The 18,501-nt window shown below is 46.5% G+C and overlaps 2 protein-coding genes across 3 annotated transcripts; one reads left to right on the forward strand and one right to left on the reverse strand.

The window, feature by feature from the left end:
• Position 1: 1 nt before the first annotated feature.
• TERF2IP (TERF2 interacting protein) lies at positions 2-4,061 on the forward strand. Its single transcript, XM_032121543.1, has 3 exons — positions 2-503; positions 617-693; positions 1,298-4,061. The coding sequence occupies exons 1-3, from the start codon at positions 11-13 to the stop codon at positions 1,736-1,738; spliced, it is 1,011 nt and encodes a 336-aa protein (XP_031977434.1). The 5' UTR covers positions 2-10; the 3' UTR covers positions 1,739-4,061.
• A 1,242-nt stretch (positions 4,062-5,303) lies between these two features.
• Positions 5,304-15,721, reverse strand: LOC116449742 (carbohydrate sulfotransferase 4-like). Of its 2 annotated transcripts, none has more exons than XM_032121522.1 (2): positions 15,542-15,721; positions 5,304-7,119 (listed from the first exon to the last, which is right to left on the reverse strand). In XM_032121522.1, the coding sequence occupies exon 2, from the start codon at positions 7,104-7,106 to the stop codon at positions 5,928-5,930; it is 1,179 nt and encodes a 392-aa protein (XP_031977413.1). In that variant the 5' UTR covers positions 7,107-7,119; positions 15,542-15,721; the 3' UTR covers positions 5,304-5,927. The 2 variants fall into 2 exon arrangements, with proteins under 2 accessions (XP_031977413.1, XP_031977412.1); XM_032121521.1 differs by lacking the exon at positions 15,542-15,721 and adding an exon at positions 10,967-11,176.
• Positions 15,722-18,501: the final 2,780 nt, after the last annotated feature.

Here is an 18,501-nt window from a genome sequence, read left to right on the forward strand (position 1 = left end):
GCACGCGGCGATGGTGGCGGGCGGAGCTGGGGCGGCGATGGCGGGCGGCCAGGCCGGGGCGGCGCGGTCCCGATCGCTTTTCCTGTGGGATGACGGCCGTCCTATGCGGTTCTACCTGCGGCCCGGCCTAGCCAAGCTGCGCGTGGCGCCACTAGTGCTGGCGGGCGGCGGGCGGCTGTGCCGGGTGCAGGAGCCGGGGGCCGTGCTCCTGGCGCAGCCCGGCGAGGCGGCTCCCGACGGGGCCGTCTCAACCGAGTACGTGACAGAGTGCGTGGAGCGCAACCAGCGACTGCCGCTGGAGCCCTTCCTGTTGGCCGCCCGCGGCCGCCTGGCCTTCACGGAGGCAGAGGATGCGGCGCTGCTCCGGGCGGTGCGCGGCCAGGGCACGGTGCGGGAAAGCGGGCGTGCGCTGTGGATAGAGCTGGAGCGGAGCGGCCTGACGCGGCACAGCTGGCAGGCCATGCGTGACCGCTACCTGCGGCACCTGCGGCCGCGGCTCTGCGGTGAGCGGGGGCCACAGCGGCAGGGGAGGGCTGCGAGGGGTTGTGGTGGCGGGAACGAGCGTAGGTCCGGGCCCCGCTGAGGCCCTGCAGACGATGCCCCCGTATTTCCGCAGAGCCCCCGCAGACGGAGGATCCCACGCAGATCAAGGGTCTGTTCGCGGCAGCTAATCGGGAGTTTGAAAGCACGGAGGTGAGCGACCGGGGCAGCCGGGGGAGCAGCAGTGCTGCTGCAGCCGCTACTGCTCGCGAGCGGAACGGGGCAGGACTTCCCCGGTGTCACAGACGGTGCGGTAGAAACTCACGATTTACACATGAAATGAGTTTGCGCCGCGATATCCCTTCTGTGGCTAAACAAGAACTTCGTTTTGAGCTGTCACCTATGTGGTTTGCGATAAATGGTGCCTCGCTGGTGCATTTTGTCTTGATTCCCTGCCCGAGTTAACATGAGAGGGTTTATGTGATGGGGGTTATCTCGTTAAAACCTGTGTTAGCAAATGGAAATCATCCTTTCAGCTCAGGCAAAAAACGTTCCTGCAGTTGCATCAACACTTACTTTTGCCTTTTCTGCTTAGTTTGTTCAAATTCTTCCTTATAGTTCCTTATGCTTTGCTGTGATCAGTACAGTCTTATTAACAGATATGGCTTCACTTCAGTCACTAACTTTTACTATGCCTAGTAATTTCTGGGGTTTTAATATACTGTAGAGTCAGAATGAAAGGTGGTTGGTTGCAGTGGTAAAAGACTTGCCAGAAAATACCATGTCTAATTGGTGATTCCACTTCTCTTACTGTTAGTCAGAAAGTGACTCTTCAGACGTTGCAGAACTTTCTACACAAGATGGAGTGGGAAGGTCCCCTGGAGAAACAGCATCTGATCTGAAAACTGGGCCAGAAGACCCTGCTTTCCCTGGCATTAAATTACAAAGTCAAGAAAGACCAAAAAGGACTTGTTCTTCTTCCAGTGTGGTAGGACAAGTAGTAAAAACTATGGAGCACTTCATGGAGAAGTTTGCTGTGGACCTGTTCACTGTTACACAGGCCTTTCTGAAAAACAGCGGTGACGTGGAGGCTACTTCATACTTTCTGCAGACAGGGCAGCGCTTGGATGGGTACCCTGTATGGAGCAGAGAGGATGATTTAGAATTGCAAAAGGATGATGAACATGTCAGAAATAAATTGATAGCAAAATTTGGAGCTGAAAATGTAGCAAAGCGGATAGTATTTAGGGAGAGTTAGCAAGAGGACATGACTGATCTAGTAGGTTGCATGAAGTTAACAGTAGTTTCAGAAATGCAGTGGAAAATTTGATCAAAGTTCTGAAGTTTCAGAAATGCTTTAAAGTAATTTTTTTTTAATTAAAAGGCCTATTTTGCATCTCTACAGGTCTAAGAGGTGCAGCTGCTTTCATCCAAGCAAAGTAACACTTGTACCAGGCCGTATATTCTAGCTGGGAAAAGTACACCAGCTTTCAGGGCTGTGAGTAATAGCTGAAGTAGGAAATAAAAATTAAGAAAGAATAATCAGAAGCTATGTATCTATCACCTAAGTTGTGTTTGAGAGAGAACACCATTGCTAGGATACAGTCACAATCTGAAAAACTTGGTACTTCTAGCCTGAAACTGTGCACTGGTCACTTATTTTAATATTATTTGAAGTAAATCCTAAAAATCTGGAATTCATTCTTTTGATGAAATAAAATGGGCTGGTAAAGGCAAAGATTTTTTTTTTTCTCTAAGGAGTTAACATTTTGGGTTTTTAGTTTATGGCCCTGTGGCACTCAGAAAATTAAGGTGAATTGGGAAATGGTTGATTTTAAGCCAAATTAAAATTACACTGAAAATAAATAAGGAGATAATGAGACTGCTGTTTCAGGAAGCCACTGCAACACCTACTCATTATTCAAGGAGCTAAGCAATGTAACCACATAAATGCTAAACCAGCACTATCCTGTGTTTCACTGGACTGAAAAAGTGAGAATTAGTTGGCACAGTCATGCTATTCAGAGTAGACTTTGAACAGTTATTCAAGATTCGTGTGGAAGCCAGACAAGCACTTAATGAGAGAATGCAAGACAACACAGTAAATAAAGTAGTAAGATTTTTTTTAAATTAGAAATGTTACCAGCTCAATTTGAAATCCAAGTATTGCTGATAACCAGGTTCATGAACAGGTGACCTGTCACCTCTTGCAGCCGAAAACTCCCATTCTAGCTTGGGCAGTGTACACATCTCAGCAGTACCATAGTGTTGCAATGGTCTTGTTCAACAAAACTGCTCTAGAATTCAAAGTGAGGGGTGGAACATATTAAGTAGCTGCAATATAACATGGTCAAATTTACTATATCCTTTTATAATTCTAAGTGACGCTTATTTTAAGAGTGGGTTTGTCTTATTGGGGCAGTTAGTCTAACGTGCAGTGCAGACTTCTGAGTCCACATACAGTGGTTTTTTACCTTTGCAGAGCTGTATGGACACACTGTCTGACGCTGAGAATCTTTCCATACGCACTTGGTGCGCTCAGTAGGTATAGGAACTAAGACACAAAGACCACAGTTTACTCAAAGTTGCCCTCTTTCATCTCTCATGAACTCCTGAAAGGTACTGCTTATCCATAGATTCACTTGCCTTGTGCAGGCACATGGGTCTAGGTCTCTTTCACCAGGTTAAAACCTGGAGGACCCAGAGACGACACCATATCATATGGTTCTACTTCTGGTTCTGCCTTTCCCCATGAAAAAAATCCTTGTCTTCTGTGCTTTGTCTTACCTACAACACAGTTACGCTCCTTTCAACATGCTGGAGACAGTTTGGTTTTCGATGTTCATATGAGGTCCCTGTGCTATCACAAAAGGTCAGGAAGGTTCTTTTTGTAGCTCAAAGAAATTTCTTATTGCCTGGAGCAGCAATATTTGTATACCTGGAAAAGTAAGCAAAGTGGCAATGCACATACAAGGACTTTGAGTTAATTCCACAGCCAGAAATTCTGGGTCTGCAAACTATTACCTGGAATTTGGGTATTTCCTATTTGCTTCCTTTCAGAAGCAAATTAGCAAATTTAGCCAGCATTCATCAAAATCAATTAATTTCTGCCCTTTCATAGCTAGAGTTACCAGTGAAAAACTGATTGTATGCACCAGTTGGAAGAGCAACAGACAGGAATACCACAGAGTCAGCTTTTAAATGTCCTTTTGGCTGGAGACTTCTCCATCTTACATTTCATTGGTACAAAACCAGAGTTTACTCTTCTAAACTTGTACAATGTAAACTTAATGTTTGTTTCTAAACAGACTTCTGTTATCTTTATTGCGTATGCCAAAGGATGTAGTCACAGTTTTACACGTTGTCAGCAGCATCTTGAGATTTTCGGGGATTTTGTTGGGTTTTCCTTTTCCTCCTCCGAAAAGTATTTTAAGTCATCTTTGCTCGCATTAAGACAACTTGAAATTTTCATGTGACCAGACTGGTAGCAGACTTCACTGTTCCCAGAAAAAAAAAATCTTACAAATTGTTGCATTGAGGAAACATACCTAAAGCCCTGTAATAAAGATATACTGAAATCAGTCCTGCATTTTCTCTGATTAAGCTTAGGAAGCAGAAGCGAAAGTAATTTTCAAAACAGTGCATTAAGGAAATGCATCATACGTTACTTTCACGTCATTTTTTTACTGACTAGAAACACTATGAAGGTTTGTGTTCAGGTAAACGTGATACACAGAATTGATTGAGTCCACTGAAAACAAGTATTCATAATAAAACTTAAGCCACTCAAGCTGACATTGGTTATTGTAGAGATAATTAGCAATGCAGTGAAAAGAATCTATTTTTGCTCAGAATCAAGCTTCTTGGCACTTAAAGTAGGAAGCTCTTTAACTTTAGTAAGGCTTTTAGCTGCTTTTAACTGAGTATGCTAAGGTCTGTTTTAAAGGGACTATAAAGAAAAACAGTGGCTCTGTGCTTCTCTTGCACGGTACAACTCCCACTTCTGTATGTCAGCTTGCCTGCCTTAAGTTTGCATAAACACGTAGAAAGAAAGATACCTTGCTTTCAGTGAACTTACTGCCATGATGGCAGTGCTGCATACTCAGCATGGATTTTGTCATTCAACAACAAGATCCCTAGTAATAAGACTATTATTTCCATAATACAACAGCCCGCCCTTTTCAGGGATTAGGGGTTTAACTCTAGGAATACAGATATCCATATTGCTAAGGTAGCGAGTGTTCTGTAGATGTGTGTTAAAGGGACTGCAGTTTACACATGAAAGAGGATATTCAGAAAGAGGTATATGTAGGCATTCCATTCCTCCCCAAATCTGGTAGAAAGTTTTTCTCCTTGTCTTCTGGAACACTGTCAAAAACAGGTGAAAACAAGTCTGTTGTTCAGCTTTGAACTATATATTCTCATTGGAGATGGGATGGTATCTCCAATGGAGACAGTGGAGAATGGCACAGTCCATTAAACATATTTTTTGGTGCTCTAAGACAAGAAATACTCACACCAAATATTTCAATAGGATATCTTCCTGATCTTCTCTTGGCTTCTTCAATCCACTCCCATAAACCTATCTTCCCAGTTTCGGTATTTATGCCAATGGAATCTGTGTCCTTACCTTGTCTTTAAGATCTTAATCTTAGCATGAATTCTTCTGTCACGCCTGTGGACTTTGGGAATTCCAAAGGAAACAGCTGTTCTTGGGTTTGAAAGCTAGAAGACAGAATTATTTCAGCTAAACAATAAATGGATTCACATAATCCCAGAAATGGTTTCCCACACGAAAACCCAGGAGTTTTTCTTTTCAACAATAGCGGGTTTATTCCATTTTCCCATTATACAATAAGTGAACACAAACATTTCCCTAGCTTTGCCACCAAGGCTGTGTACTGAGGCACATGAATGGTGCAAAAGGAAAACTGGACTTGAGAACTCAACCATTCAAAAAAAACCCCAAAAAACCCCAAACCCAACATCTTTCCAGAAACCAAAAGTCTGGTCATCCTCGCGTCTTTTCTGACACTACGTATCCTTCATGGCAGCATGACAAATAGTGTTCTATTTATTCAGCTTCTTTTTATGTTTCCTCTTCCTTTGCAGTGCAACTGCTCCATGTGGTTTTCCTAGTCCAACTGTGGTCTGTGAGGGGTTTGAGCTTCTGCTGTCTGGTCCTACTCCTTTGGCATTCTGTATGCTCCAACCTAAACATAATTAATTTGGAAAACAAACTTGCATTACTTTAGCCTCCATTGTGGCTGAATCTCCAGGGGTCTTGGAGAGTGACCCTGTGCTGCTGAGAGCTCTCCTGAATGTCGTCAGGGTTCTTGTACTACTTGTCCTTGCATCCATGCACATCAATGCACACACTCTTACACTTCTATGCCTGCACCTCTGTCCTCTTCTGCTCTAGTGAACAGTTCTGCACTCTGCAGCCTTCAGAGGGTAGGTGTAGAGACCAGCTTTTCTGCCTTCAAAATTTGATACTCAGAGGAGTTCTGGGCAAACAAAAGATCCAAAGACATATTTTTCTGTTCTTCTTCAGACTGAACAAGCCGGTAGCCCAGCAAATCCATTGCATCTTTGCACACATTTTGCACTTTTTCTATTTTCTGGAAGGGAAGTGTCTTTCTCCAGGCCTGGGATACTCTCAGCGCATCTCTTGACCCAATATCAAAGGCCTGTGCTCCATGACCCTTCCCATGGGTGATGTTGTGGACCCACTTCCGAAGCTCTGGTGTGAAATGGAGTTCTGCAAACCTGTACATCTGGGCAGCCCTTGCTAGTGGGTCTCTGACAATGTCTTCATAGCGAACCAGCAGATACCGGTCTTTCAGGAAGGTGGGAACGGCCTGACTTCCTGCCTTGTATATCTCAACATGGCTTTTGCAGATTACTTGCATTGTGTTGTAGGGCCCCATTTCTCCCTTTGTCTTCTGAGACCCCACAACAATGTTACTGTCACGTTTCAGGTCTGCCATTGTATTCTCTCGGGACCTGAACACAGCCCGAGGATCACGTACCAAGTGAATGATTTTGAGGTTCAGGGATGGATCAGTGAGAAGGGGATAGAGAACTTTCAGGTCAAAGAACCGAACTTCCTTGATGGCAACATGGCTGTAGGTTTTACAAGCTTCCTCCACCTTGCTGAATGGGTACTTGCCACAGATTGTTTTGCAATTGCCTGCTGTGATAATGTCACTGCGACTGAATGAGTCACAGGCAGGGGGGGAGCACAAGGCTCGGCTTGTCTCCCACTGAAATAAATCAGACTTTTTCTTCTGGCTAGACATGTAAGCATCAAACACAGACATGTCACACAGAAAGACCGACCTGACTAAGTCCCGCACTGCCATGTGTAAAACTTTGGCATTGTTCTGGTACATCTTAACCCAAACGTGCCATGCAGGTTCCATCAGGTAGAAGACACTGGGGTGCTGGCTGAAGATTTGTCCAGTGAAGGAAGATCCTGACCGCCAGGAGGAGAGAATGAGGATGTGGACAGGAGAAGGTCTTTCTTTCATGTGGGCATTGTTGCTGCAGGGTATGAAGTGGATCAAAAGGAAGGACAGAACTACCAGAATCAGGAGCACCTGCACTCTTCTAGACTTCACCATGATTGCAAGGGACCTGCAGAGACAGAGAAGTTCAGCATCACAAGATGATGAAAAAGGCAGGGTGTGGTGCATCAGGCTCCTGTGCATCTTTTTGCAGGCACGGGGTTTTGGAAAGCTGCCACACTACTAGTGACACTGTGACAACCACAGCACAAGGAGTCTTTGCAAAGGATGTAAGTACTGGAGGACTGAAGGTTTTCTGCAACAAAACCACTGTTTGTCAGTAAGGTGTTCTAATGTAGTCTTAGAAGATACTGAAAAGCTTGTCTGCACTTTCATCAAAGTTTAAGAGCTAGTTGAGTGCACTGAAGTAAGTGTGTACACACAAACGTGTGCTTCATGTACATAATCCCTGCAAATGATCCTGGCAATTTTTATGAAGGAAAGATGTAAAACCTCGCTTTTTGTGGAGAATTCAACAGTTCCACATTGTTACTTTTAAACACCTACTCTGTCTGACCAATATTTACAATTATTTTTATGCCAAAATGCTGTAAACATACAATGTAGGTTTCCATTTGTTTTGATTATACTCCTTTTGAAATTTCAGGAAACATTTATTGTCACCACTGGAAAAACTTCACATACCAAAGGAAGAAGCTTGGCACTGTAATAAATCCAAGCACAGTATCTCCTCCACAGACAAAGCTTTGTAGGCAATTTTGCTAGAAAGACCTACAAGGGTTTATCTTTTCCATCTTCGTGTAGGCAGGCTTAACTGCTTACCTGCCCTACTAATCCCCTTCTTAGCCTAATTCCTTTTTAAAGACCATCACCTGCTATCCCTCCCTCCAACCCCACTTATCCTATAGGTCTTTTATGAGAAGAGGTACAATAGAATGTGCTAGTTGAACTCAAAGGTCTGCTCAAAGCTGGCTCCTTATTTCATACACTAAACCTCTCTTCTGCCTGTGCAGGATGACTGAATTATTGGAAAATGTCTAATAATTTTCGTGCCATTGGGGACACGGCATGAAAATGCCACAGGGACAATTTGTAGCCTGAATACCAGCTGGCACAGGAATCTGCAGGAAGTACACCATTGAAGATGGGATCTGAGGCAGAAAGAATTAATTAATTTCTTTTAAAGTACATAAAAGCACACTTTGCCAATTACTCCTGTCTTGTGCGCACTCCTTCTGTCCCCCAGCGGTGCCTGACTGTGCCTCAAATACAGGTTGGGTGTCCACAGCATGGGCCACCCCTGGGGACAGGCTCCTTGGGCAGCACTGAAGCCCAGGCAGCACGGAGTGCTCCCCATCACCATCTGCCGAGTTGGCAGTTTAGCTGTGCCACAGTGGAGACAGACCTCTCTTGCCAGTGCAGATGCTTTGTATTTTCCAAGGTGAACTAAAATTGAAAAACTTTTCTGGTTCCTAGTCATGGTCAGTCCCAGGGAAATCCACAGCAAGACAGGACAGAGAGAGCAGGGCCTTTAGGGCAAGATGTTAATCCTGGACAGAGCAGCATCTGAGCCCAGGCCCTTACAGCTGTGTACACTGCTTTTGTGCAGTCCACAATTGCACGAGACTCAGGCAGCCATGCCCATGCAGAGCAGCAGCCCCCCTGCTCAAGCAGCAGAGGTATAAAGGGACTCAACCGGCTGCAATGCAGACACTGCTTCCCTGCTACATGCTTGCTATGTCATCTGGGTCCACAGTAATTATGAATGTTCCCAAAGTTTCCCTAACCTCCTCCTTATGCCCCGCCTAAGTTTTCCTCTGCAGCAAAGCTTTCAGGCTAATTTGCATGGGGGTGCCTCCTCCCATGATTTCAGTTCCTCTAGTACTGATGTTTTAGATTTTCAGGTACAGTCACTGCTGCAAACCAACTAGGAACAGTACTAATCTGTGCCTCCAACATATATGCATAAATTGGCTTGTTTATCTGAGCTACCTGCTGTGCATTTGTGTTGAGCTTAGGGTTTATAAGGCAGCAACTATAATTTTCCTGAGTGAGGCCAATACCCAGCCCAGTGGGTAAGCCTGGTTGTTGCCAATAGGTGCTACCACAATATGAATTTTACTTTAGTAATGTCTTGTAAGGATAGGGCTGTGCATTTAGTGAGGGACCACATCATTCTGATCTCCTGGATAAGAAGCTCTCTGAGTTTTTTGGTTGGACAAATGGCCTGTAGTGTTTAGGTCCGACAAGGAGCTGAATGAGGCTGCTGTTTGGACCAACCCTAGGAAGAGCTGCAAACAAAGACTGTTGTAAAAGTAAGTGATATATCAGCTTCCTCCTTGCAAATGAATACAAGCAGTGTTTACCAAAAGTCCTGGCTTCCAAATGAACTTTGATGATATCACTTCTATCTGGCACCATTAATATTGTTATTCTAGCTCCTGACAGAGTTCCTGGAATATAGCCAGAAGCTATAAATTGAGAAAAAAACTCTTGTTGAACAGACATGAACAATGGCATGAAGACAGATACCCAGGCAGATTTAAAACCACTGAAATAGTTGTTTCTTTGGAAACCTACATGTAAGTTGCCTGAGTCGGACAATGGAATCAGGTATTTTTCAGGAAACAAAAGTAAATTTTTATCTTGAATCAAATCAGGGTAGGATAGCTGGATGTTTTAGACATTTCACAGAGTGACCTGCTTTTGATAGAAATGACCTCATGTGAGACCAAAGTTTCAACAGCTTCTTCACTCTTATATAAGAAACAGTGATAATTGTTGCCCTCACAAGTCTGTTCCACAGAGAGTAGAAGGACTGAAATGAGCTGTGTGCCTGATGAAGTGGAATAAAAGAGCAGCATCATACTATACTATCTATCATACATTCCCTAATATGAGAGAAATACTAATTATATAACCTTATTTTTCACCACCGTATTTCCCAATCATGGGAGCTGGGATGTTTCTAAACTAAGGTCTCAAGTTTAACCACATTTGCTCTACAGCAAACATCCAGAGTCACTAGTGACTGAGTTAATTTCATATAGCAAAAGTGAAAATACGAAGCCCTCACAGAGCTGCCAAGTAAAGGTCAGCCCAGAATGATTGAGACAATCTCAGCTGCAGAACAAGAAAAGTACACTGTTACTGTGTGCTAACAGAGATGAACCAAGATTTGGCTGAGAGCAGAAAGAACTGGAAGAATCTCAGGGCACAAAGGATGCAATATAGAAACTACTGAAAGATACAACAATCCAGTGTCACCATGTTAGAGTCTCCCACAGCAAATACTGCCCAATCAGCAGCTAGTCCCAAAAAAAACCCCCAAAAAACCCTCCCCAAAAAACCAACCAGAGACTTACACTTTTCCAGAAACACACAGGGACTTTGGAAAAGCATTACAGAAAGCAGCAGGAAGCCCAAGGGAAATGTACCCATGAAACACACTCAGCATTGGGCACCATATCACCAGAGTACAGGTTTACTGAACTTGTGCACGTCTCTGGCAGGTGTGAGACAGTTACAGCCCAGAAACACCTTGTGCTGTGCAAACTAATGTTGAGTGCTCTGCTAGTCTGAGGGAGTTCTCCAGACCTGTACAGGTTCCCCATTGCTGTAATGGCAGCAGTATAGCAAAGAGGATCTGGCACCAGAGAAGCCCCAGTCACTGCTCTTTGATGGCACTGATGGTTGCTCATAGTTTTTTCAAATGCTGCTTCAATTTGGCCGGGTCAGTTTCTGCAGAATTAGGAGTCATCTGCCCATTCAGAGGTGAGCAGCTGGCATGACTGTCACTAGTGGGAAAAGCTGAGCAGGGGCACTGACAAGACAGTCTGGAGAAGCAGGAACTACCCTCTAGCCAGACCCTCAGCTTCTGTCTGAAGAAAATTGCCACAATTTGCTGGCATCAAGAGCATCCACACTAGATACCAAGAAATGGTTGAAAATCTCACCTTAACAAGTCCTCTTGAAGCACCACCAGACCTGATTGTTGCCCTCACACACATTCACTGCTGTGGTACACACACCTCCATGCAGTCACACGAACAACTGTGCATTCACAAACTGGTGCTCTGCCTTCATGCTGGGGTCTCATATACACAAGTACTTAGGTCCTACCTACACCTGTGCCTGCCCCTTCCTGTCCTCTTCGTGTACATCCCAGCTCTAGGACTGACTGCTCTACACTGCCCGCCTACTTTGACCAGCCTAAAACTAGAAAACTCCACCCTGCACTAAGCAAAAAGCATGGGAATGGCAGTTTCTTGCAGGGGTGCAAATGACCAGGGGCTGCTAGTAAAGGAGCAAGGCCAGAAAGTTCATGAAGGAACCTGAGAAATACTTTTAACTCCTGTTGCAAGACCCAAAAGAGACTGCTGCCTGTAAAAGCAGGAACAGGGATGTCTGTAGAGTGTCAGAGCAAAGGACAAACAAGTTGCAAGGAGGACCAGCTTGCCCACCATGAGTGCAGAGATAGAGCATATTTTCCTACTATTTTTCTGGCTGCTTGTCGTGTTGTCAGCAGATGCAGATTCCCATGAAATCTTTTTGACTCTTCTTTGTCTGTACCTTGTTTGAATTAAACATCTAGGGGGCTGGGAAAGAAAACGGTGTGAAAGGACAAGCTGTGAAAGGAGCAGTTGAACTTGGCCTGTTAATGATTCACAAGGGTGCTGGAGCTGCAATGGGACTGTGCCAAGTAAGGTAGTGAAACAGGGCAGCACTGGGCTCAAGAGAAGTACTTCCACACAGAGACAGTTGCTTTGGGTCATTCCTATTCCAGATCTTAGAGAGTCTGTCACACAGTCTGGAGAGATAGAGACCTCTTAATGGTGCCCTCTGTTCCCGAGGAACTCACTGCTGCTCTCAGGGCAAGTGGAGTATAGGAGATAGCTAAAGAAAAAATCTGGGCGAGGCTGGTCCTTCCAGCAGGAGGGACAATCTGAATGGGGGAGGTCATGTTCCCTTTCACTTGCTGCATTGCAGACACAGATGGTCAAGCCCTGGTAACCCTGGGCTGGGAAACAAGGTGAGAAGTTGGCAGTGATCCAGGTAGGGCCCTGTAGAGAACTGTGCAATGTTCAGTGCAACCTGGACTTCTGGTATATGTTGCCATGCCCTGCACTGACACACAGGATTTACCTGTATGTCATTAGGTGTTAGAAAACCTTTGTAAAGGCCACACCACTTGAGTGGCTCTTTCTGAAGGATTATTCCTCCCTGGCCAACAGTTGCATGAACAGAGATGCATCAAAACTTATGTTACAGCTGTATGTAGTTTGCCCAAGATATGCCAATCCTTTGGCATCAATATGTAGGCTTTATGAAAGCACTGAATACTACTGTGCAGTCATCTTTTCAAAGGCTTGAGCAGATTAAAAAAAAAAAAGCATTTATTTGTTGGGGTCTCTCCCCCGCCGTGTAGCCCTGGGAGAGGGGCCCTGAGGGCACAGACACGGGGCTTCCCTGCCCCTGCTCAGCCTCGTTCCCATTGGTTGGTTTGTGTTCCCTGCGCGGGCAGAAGGGCCCTTGGTCCCGTGACTGGAACAGTTCCTGGGCAGAGCTCCGGCCATGCGGCTGGAGAAATAAACATCTCTGAAACAGCTATCAAGAATCTGTCTGTCCATATATATTTCCTTTCCACGGGACTCCTGGTTTGATATATGCGTGTTGCAGTATCCCCACTGCAACAAATGGTGGAGAATGCGGGCAGAACGATCCCCGATCCCTAAGCGACTGATTTGTGTGAGTAAACCCTGGAAACTTCGGATTCCTCTTCTCGGTTTTGCTTTGCTATTCCATATCTAAACTATGGAGGAACAGTGGGAAGACTCTTGGCTCTCCGAGCCGCATATGGACATTTATCTTAAACTTAAAACGATTCTTGAACAACGATTTGTAAATTTTAGCTTGATTCAAGCTCAGAAAGAACTGAAACACTTCCTGGCATGGTTGTTTAAGAACTTTTTCTATGTTTCTTGGGATTTAATTCTTACCAAGGGCTTTTGGAAAACCGTTTGGACACAGTTAATATTTGAGTCAAAATATATGCCGATGGAAGAATATTCTCGTGAATATTATTTAGTTACCGAGACTGTTGAGCAATGTCAGCTGTGTCCTGGCGAAGGGAAGCCTGGCGCAGGGACTGTGCGGCCCAGGCCACGTGCACCGAGCGCTCTCCGAGCAGCAGCGAGGCAGTTCCCGCGCGCGGGCGGAGCCACGCGAGCCGCAGTGTCGGTGGCGGAGCGAGGAGCGGCGGGACCCGGCGGTGCCTGCCCGGCCGCGTGCAGCGTGTGGTGGAGCGAGCCCCGGGAATGCCCGACCGAGACGGAGCCGCGCCGAACCGAAACACGCGCTGGAGCAGGGCGCGGGGGAGTCGTCGCCCGGGGGCCCGGCCGAGACGTGGGTGCAGCGCCTGGCAGCGGCAGCGAAGTTGCGACCAGAGGAGGCGACGCACGGAGAACTGAGCGGCGCGGCCCGGCCCGGCCCGCGCAGCCCCGAACGCGACCCCGGGAAGAGCGCGCAGGCACCAGCAGCCCCGACAATTCCAACACGGGAGCGACCGAAGGAGAGAGCAAAGACGCAGCGAGACAGAAAACAGCAGCCACTCGGAAAAAGATCATAGTAACTAAGACCTTAGGGATAGTAAAATGGTATAATGTTAAGCAAAATTATGGTTTTATAACAAGGTGTGACAACCAGCAAGACATATTCGTGCATAGAACTGCTATTAAAAAGAATAACCCTGAAAAATACATCCCAAGCTTGGGAGATGGAGAGGTGGTGGAATTTAATATTGTACTAGGGAGAAAAGGGTTACAAGCATCGCAGGTCACTGGGCCTGATGGTGTTCCTGTAAAAGGCAGTATATATGCAAAAAATCGTAGTCATGTTAGACAGTATCTCTATTGTAAGTCCCCCCTACAGTCTCCCTTTCCTAATCCCACCTTTCCCTTTTACCCTATGTCCTATTACCCCCAGTGTATTCCCAATCCGTTTTTTCATCCATGGTTTCCCTCACAAAACCATGCTTTTGCCAATTGTTTCCCCAAAAATCCCTTTCCAATGCCGAGTGGGGGATGAAAAGGGGGAGGGAAGAAGTTAAACCCTCTCCTGCCTCAGTTTCCCCACAAAGCATGCTCAGAGAATTCTGTCTCCCTTCGTCAGCCCTAAGATGTTCCAGAGAATCTGTTTGGACATTTAAAGACTCAGGAGGGTGGCTTGTTTTGTTTTGAAACTGTTCTTGTTATGTTTATCCAGTTGTTTTCATTCTCCTTTTATTAAAATAAAACGGGTGAGGTGTTGGGGTCCCTCCCCCGCCGTGTAGCCCTGGGAGAGGGGCCCTGAGGGCACAGACACGGGGCTTCCCTGTCCCTGCTCAGCCTCGTTCCCATTGGTTGGTTTGTGTTCCCTGCGCGGGCAGAAGGACCCTTGGTCCCGTGACTGGAACAGTTCCTGGGCAGAGCTCCGGCCATGCGGCTGGAGAAATAAACATCTCTGAAACAGCTATCAAGAATCTGTCTGTCCATATATATTTCCTTTCCACGGGACTCCTAGTTTGATATATGCGTGTTGCAGTATCCCCACTGCAACATTTATTCAACTTTTGAATTAATTTCCCTGGTCAGCTTCTGCCTTATTTACGTACATAGGCAGTCTAAAACCTGAAACCAGCACAGGAACTGAAGCTTGGAGCAGAACAGCTAGTTTAGAGCTGAGAGAAACAATAGCAACAAGCAGACCTGAAGCATGCATAGCCCATGCAATGCACTGGCGTGCAGAAGACCCTGTGCTAGCACCAACTACTTCTGTTCAGGCATCCAGGAAATAAGTAATTCGGACTTACTGACAACACCTCTTTGCTTTGGCAAAGCTTCAGGGAACACTGACCCGAGACAAATAAGGAAACTAAAGACAATACATAACAAAGCAAAGGGCTGGTATAGATCTGGGCTCCCAGCACTGTAAGCGCCCATGCCAGACAGCCAAACCATGAGGAAGATCCCAGTGCTTCTGCCCCTCGGGAGGCTCTCCCAGTGCTGGGGACAGAGGCTGAAGGCTAGCGTAGAACCTGCAACCTCAACCTTGTTCTGACCAGTTGTTAAGCTTAGCTAGCTTGGTAGGTGCCTTCTAGCTACTGGAACCCTGCTGAGGATGTGTCTTGTGTGGCTGTCCCGTCAATAGCATGACTTCGACCATGCTAAGCCTTCCTTCTCCTGCAGAGCTCCTCTACGCTCTCACACTCTGGTTTACAAAATCCCTCACAGTCACCTCAAGTAAGTACTGTCTCCCAGCCCATTGCTGCCACCTCCTCTTACATTCACGGTCTCTCCCTGGCCATTTCTCATGCTTGTGGAAACCTCTATGTGCCTCTGGTGGGTAATGCCATCAGAGGAGGTCAGCTCCTTTGGCTGCTGACAGAGCAGCACATCCTGGGAGAACAAGGTTATGTTCTAGGCCTCACATACAAAGTCTTTCACAGACACCTTCCCTTGGGGTTCCACTGCCATGCAATGCTCAAGTCTTACCTGAGCTCCCGGAGAGGCTGGGCTCTGGTTTACCAGGGCCTCCACCATCATCCCCCAGACTGCTTCCTTGAAACCATCCTGGGTCCAGATCAGTGAAAACCACATCTTCCCACTGCAGGTGTACAGCATGGCTACATGCTGTACCTGACAGTAGAGAGCAAGCCAGTGTAGACAGGCTCTTGCAACCAAAGGCCATGGCCCCAAGGCAGGAAAACTGCCAGGGACCCCTCTGGTAGACAGACCTACTGAAGGCAGGCAGGGCTACTGGAAGAGGGAGTGGGTGAGGCCAAAGCCAGGAACTGGGCTGCATCCAGGTTCCTAAAGCACCTGGGGGAGCTGATGGTCTCACTGCTGGCAGGTGCAATTTAGCCCAGCTTGCCTGCAGTGCTGGTTTCCCTGTCAGGGTTGAACCTACTGCCAGCTCCTTTGGAAGCTGAGGACTAGTACACTTCACCTGCATTGCCCATAAGGTGAGAAGTTCCTTCCTTTCCCAAAAAGAGCACTAGGCATGAGGTTGCCTCCTTGCCTAGGTCCCCATATCTGAGGTAGATCACCCTAATCCTAAATATGGCCAGTCCAGACATCACAGAAAAGAGCAGAAGCACACTGCAAGCCTGTGCCAGAGTATACCACTGTTGCTCCCCAGCTAAGACAGGGAGGATGGCTGTGGATCCGTGTGTGAGCTGGCATAGGCAGGATGCAGGAACAACCGCAAAACCACAGATGAAATGCAGAGCAGAGTAAATTTATTTCCATTACTTCACCAACCAGGGGATCCTCAAAGCAGGACCCAGGCAGAGGCACACAAACATGGATGTGCCAGCGCTGTGGAGCCTGGTCCATGCTCAAGGATCACCAAACCTGATGTTTTCACATGTATATCAGGGATTAGTACAGGCATAGTTTACCCCTGAGATTTGATCTTTACCGCAGCAGAGCAGAATATCAAGCATTTTCAATGGGGTTGTCCTAAGTCTAGCACAGGTCTGTGTTATCTAAACACAGATGTACCACTTATCAAACATACAAGACTAAACAACAATTAGTATAATATATGTGTTTTTCTACACTTCACCTGCAAGGCACTTGAGCGTGTTTACAATCCTCCTTGCCAATCTTCCCTTATTTTCCCCACAATCAGTTATAAGGGCGCTGGGGCAGTCCTGCTACAGCTCTGCAGAACTTGTCTGAGCATCCCTGAAGAGCAGCTTCAGACCCGTGTCTTGACTTCTTCCTTGGTCTCAGTGCTGAAGGGGTTTTCTTTGGCACAAAGTACCTCCAAAGTCCAGCTTAGGCTAGTTTGTATGGCTGGCAGAGTGCTCTAGCCTACACCCACACTATGACGCAAAGCATCTGTGAGTATAATACCTGAAAAATGTAACCAGCATATTTGTGGTTTAATGCTAGTTTGCTATTGCATCAAGGAAAACCTAGGTGTGGTCAAAAGGCAGTGTTATGTTTACCAAAGGTGAAAATGGAGGATATGGTTTTGAGAAATCTAAATATCCTGAGATTTATGAAGTATCTATATGCCTCTGTCTCTGGCTCTCTCAGCCTTCCCAGTCAAATGCTGCTGGGTTAAAAAGAAACAGGATTGTGTTAACTATTGCAGAGTATTTGCATGTTAACAGACATCTCTGAGGGGACTCGGAAAGGGGTTCCTGAAGGAAGAGCGATCTCAAAGGAGCAGCTTTCTCTAAAACCGGGATCTGTTTATTAGTAATGGGGATTAAAGCCACAGAACCTAAGGTACATGGAGAAGAGTTGAAGGAAGCAGATGGAACTTGAAAGCTGATGTAGGTTCAAGATGGCATAACAATGCAGCAACATCATGTTGTAAAGGTCTCCTGGCCCAACTGACCCTTCATGCACCACCCAGCTTGTTACTTATCAATGTTTTGTCTTAAGCAGCTCAGGTTATTCAGCCCTGTTTGAAGGTCTAATGGCATGAAATCTCTGAAGCTGTGTACCATTCACCCATAGCCCCAGCTTCTTCTCTTTTTGTTCTGGGATTGCTTTCTTTGAAAGGAAAAGACACAGCATGGACACACAGCTGACATATCAAAAACCTTTTCATACACTGCTATCTTTCCCATTTAGACATCTCCCCTCTAATGGAGTACTGGTACCCAGATTTTGTATTGGGCAAGGTAAGGGGAGACAATGAGACAGCTACAGAACCTGGCAGGACTGGCAGTGTGTAATCTAGAGCTAGCTCACTTTTCCTGCCATTGGGGAGGCAGGATTGACCTGTGAATCCCAATTCTGTGGGAGGACAGGTGAACAGAGCTGAAGGTGGCAAAATGAGGCACTCCACAAATTGCCCCTCTGTCAGTTCCAGCAATGGCTCCCGAGCAGCTCACCAGAACACGTGTTGCAATGGGCATTATCATCTAGTCGTTACATCCTCCCATTTCCACTGAATGAATAGACAACAGGCCACTAATTCCTTATTACTTTATGGAGCTGATGTATTCAGTAATCAGTAACCCTGGTACTGCTGGCATGTCACAAACACCACATATAGTATGAGCCATGGGGTGCCACCCCATGATTCACCACTACAGCAGGAAATGTGTGGCTGCCCCAGCCTTGAGTACTTAGGCATGGCTGGCTCCAGTCCTGGGGACAGTTACCTCCCTGCAGCAGCAAGCAGAGCACACACTGCTCTGTTGGGGTCCACAGTGCAGGAGGCTGTGAGGGCCAAGGAGAAGGTGCAGACAGGACTGTTCTGTGGGGAGTGGACAGGCTGCCACAGCAAGCTGCCAGCATCATCAGGGCAGCAGGGGCAGGCTCCAGTCTGTGCCAAGCTTGCAGGGCCCATCCTGCTCTCAGGGTTGGTGGGTTCCTTTGGGGGTCTGAATCACTCTCACCATATCCCTGCTGGCACACAGGATGGCCCTCGGCAGGTGGGGACATGCCTGGGGCACTGCAACACCATGGGGTGAGCAAAGGTGACC

Source organism: Corvus moneduloides, chromosome 12 (assembly GCF_009650955.1).
Source record: "Corvus moneduloides isolate bCorMon1 chromosome 12, bCorMon1.pri, whole genome shotgun sequence".
Taxonomy (NCBI): domain Eukaryota; kingdom Metazoa; phylum Chordata; class Aves; order Passeriformes; family Corvidae; genus Corvus; species Corvus moneduloides.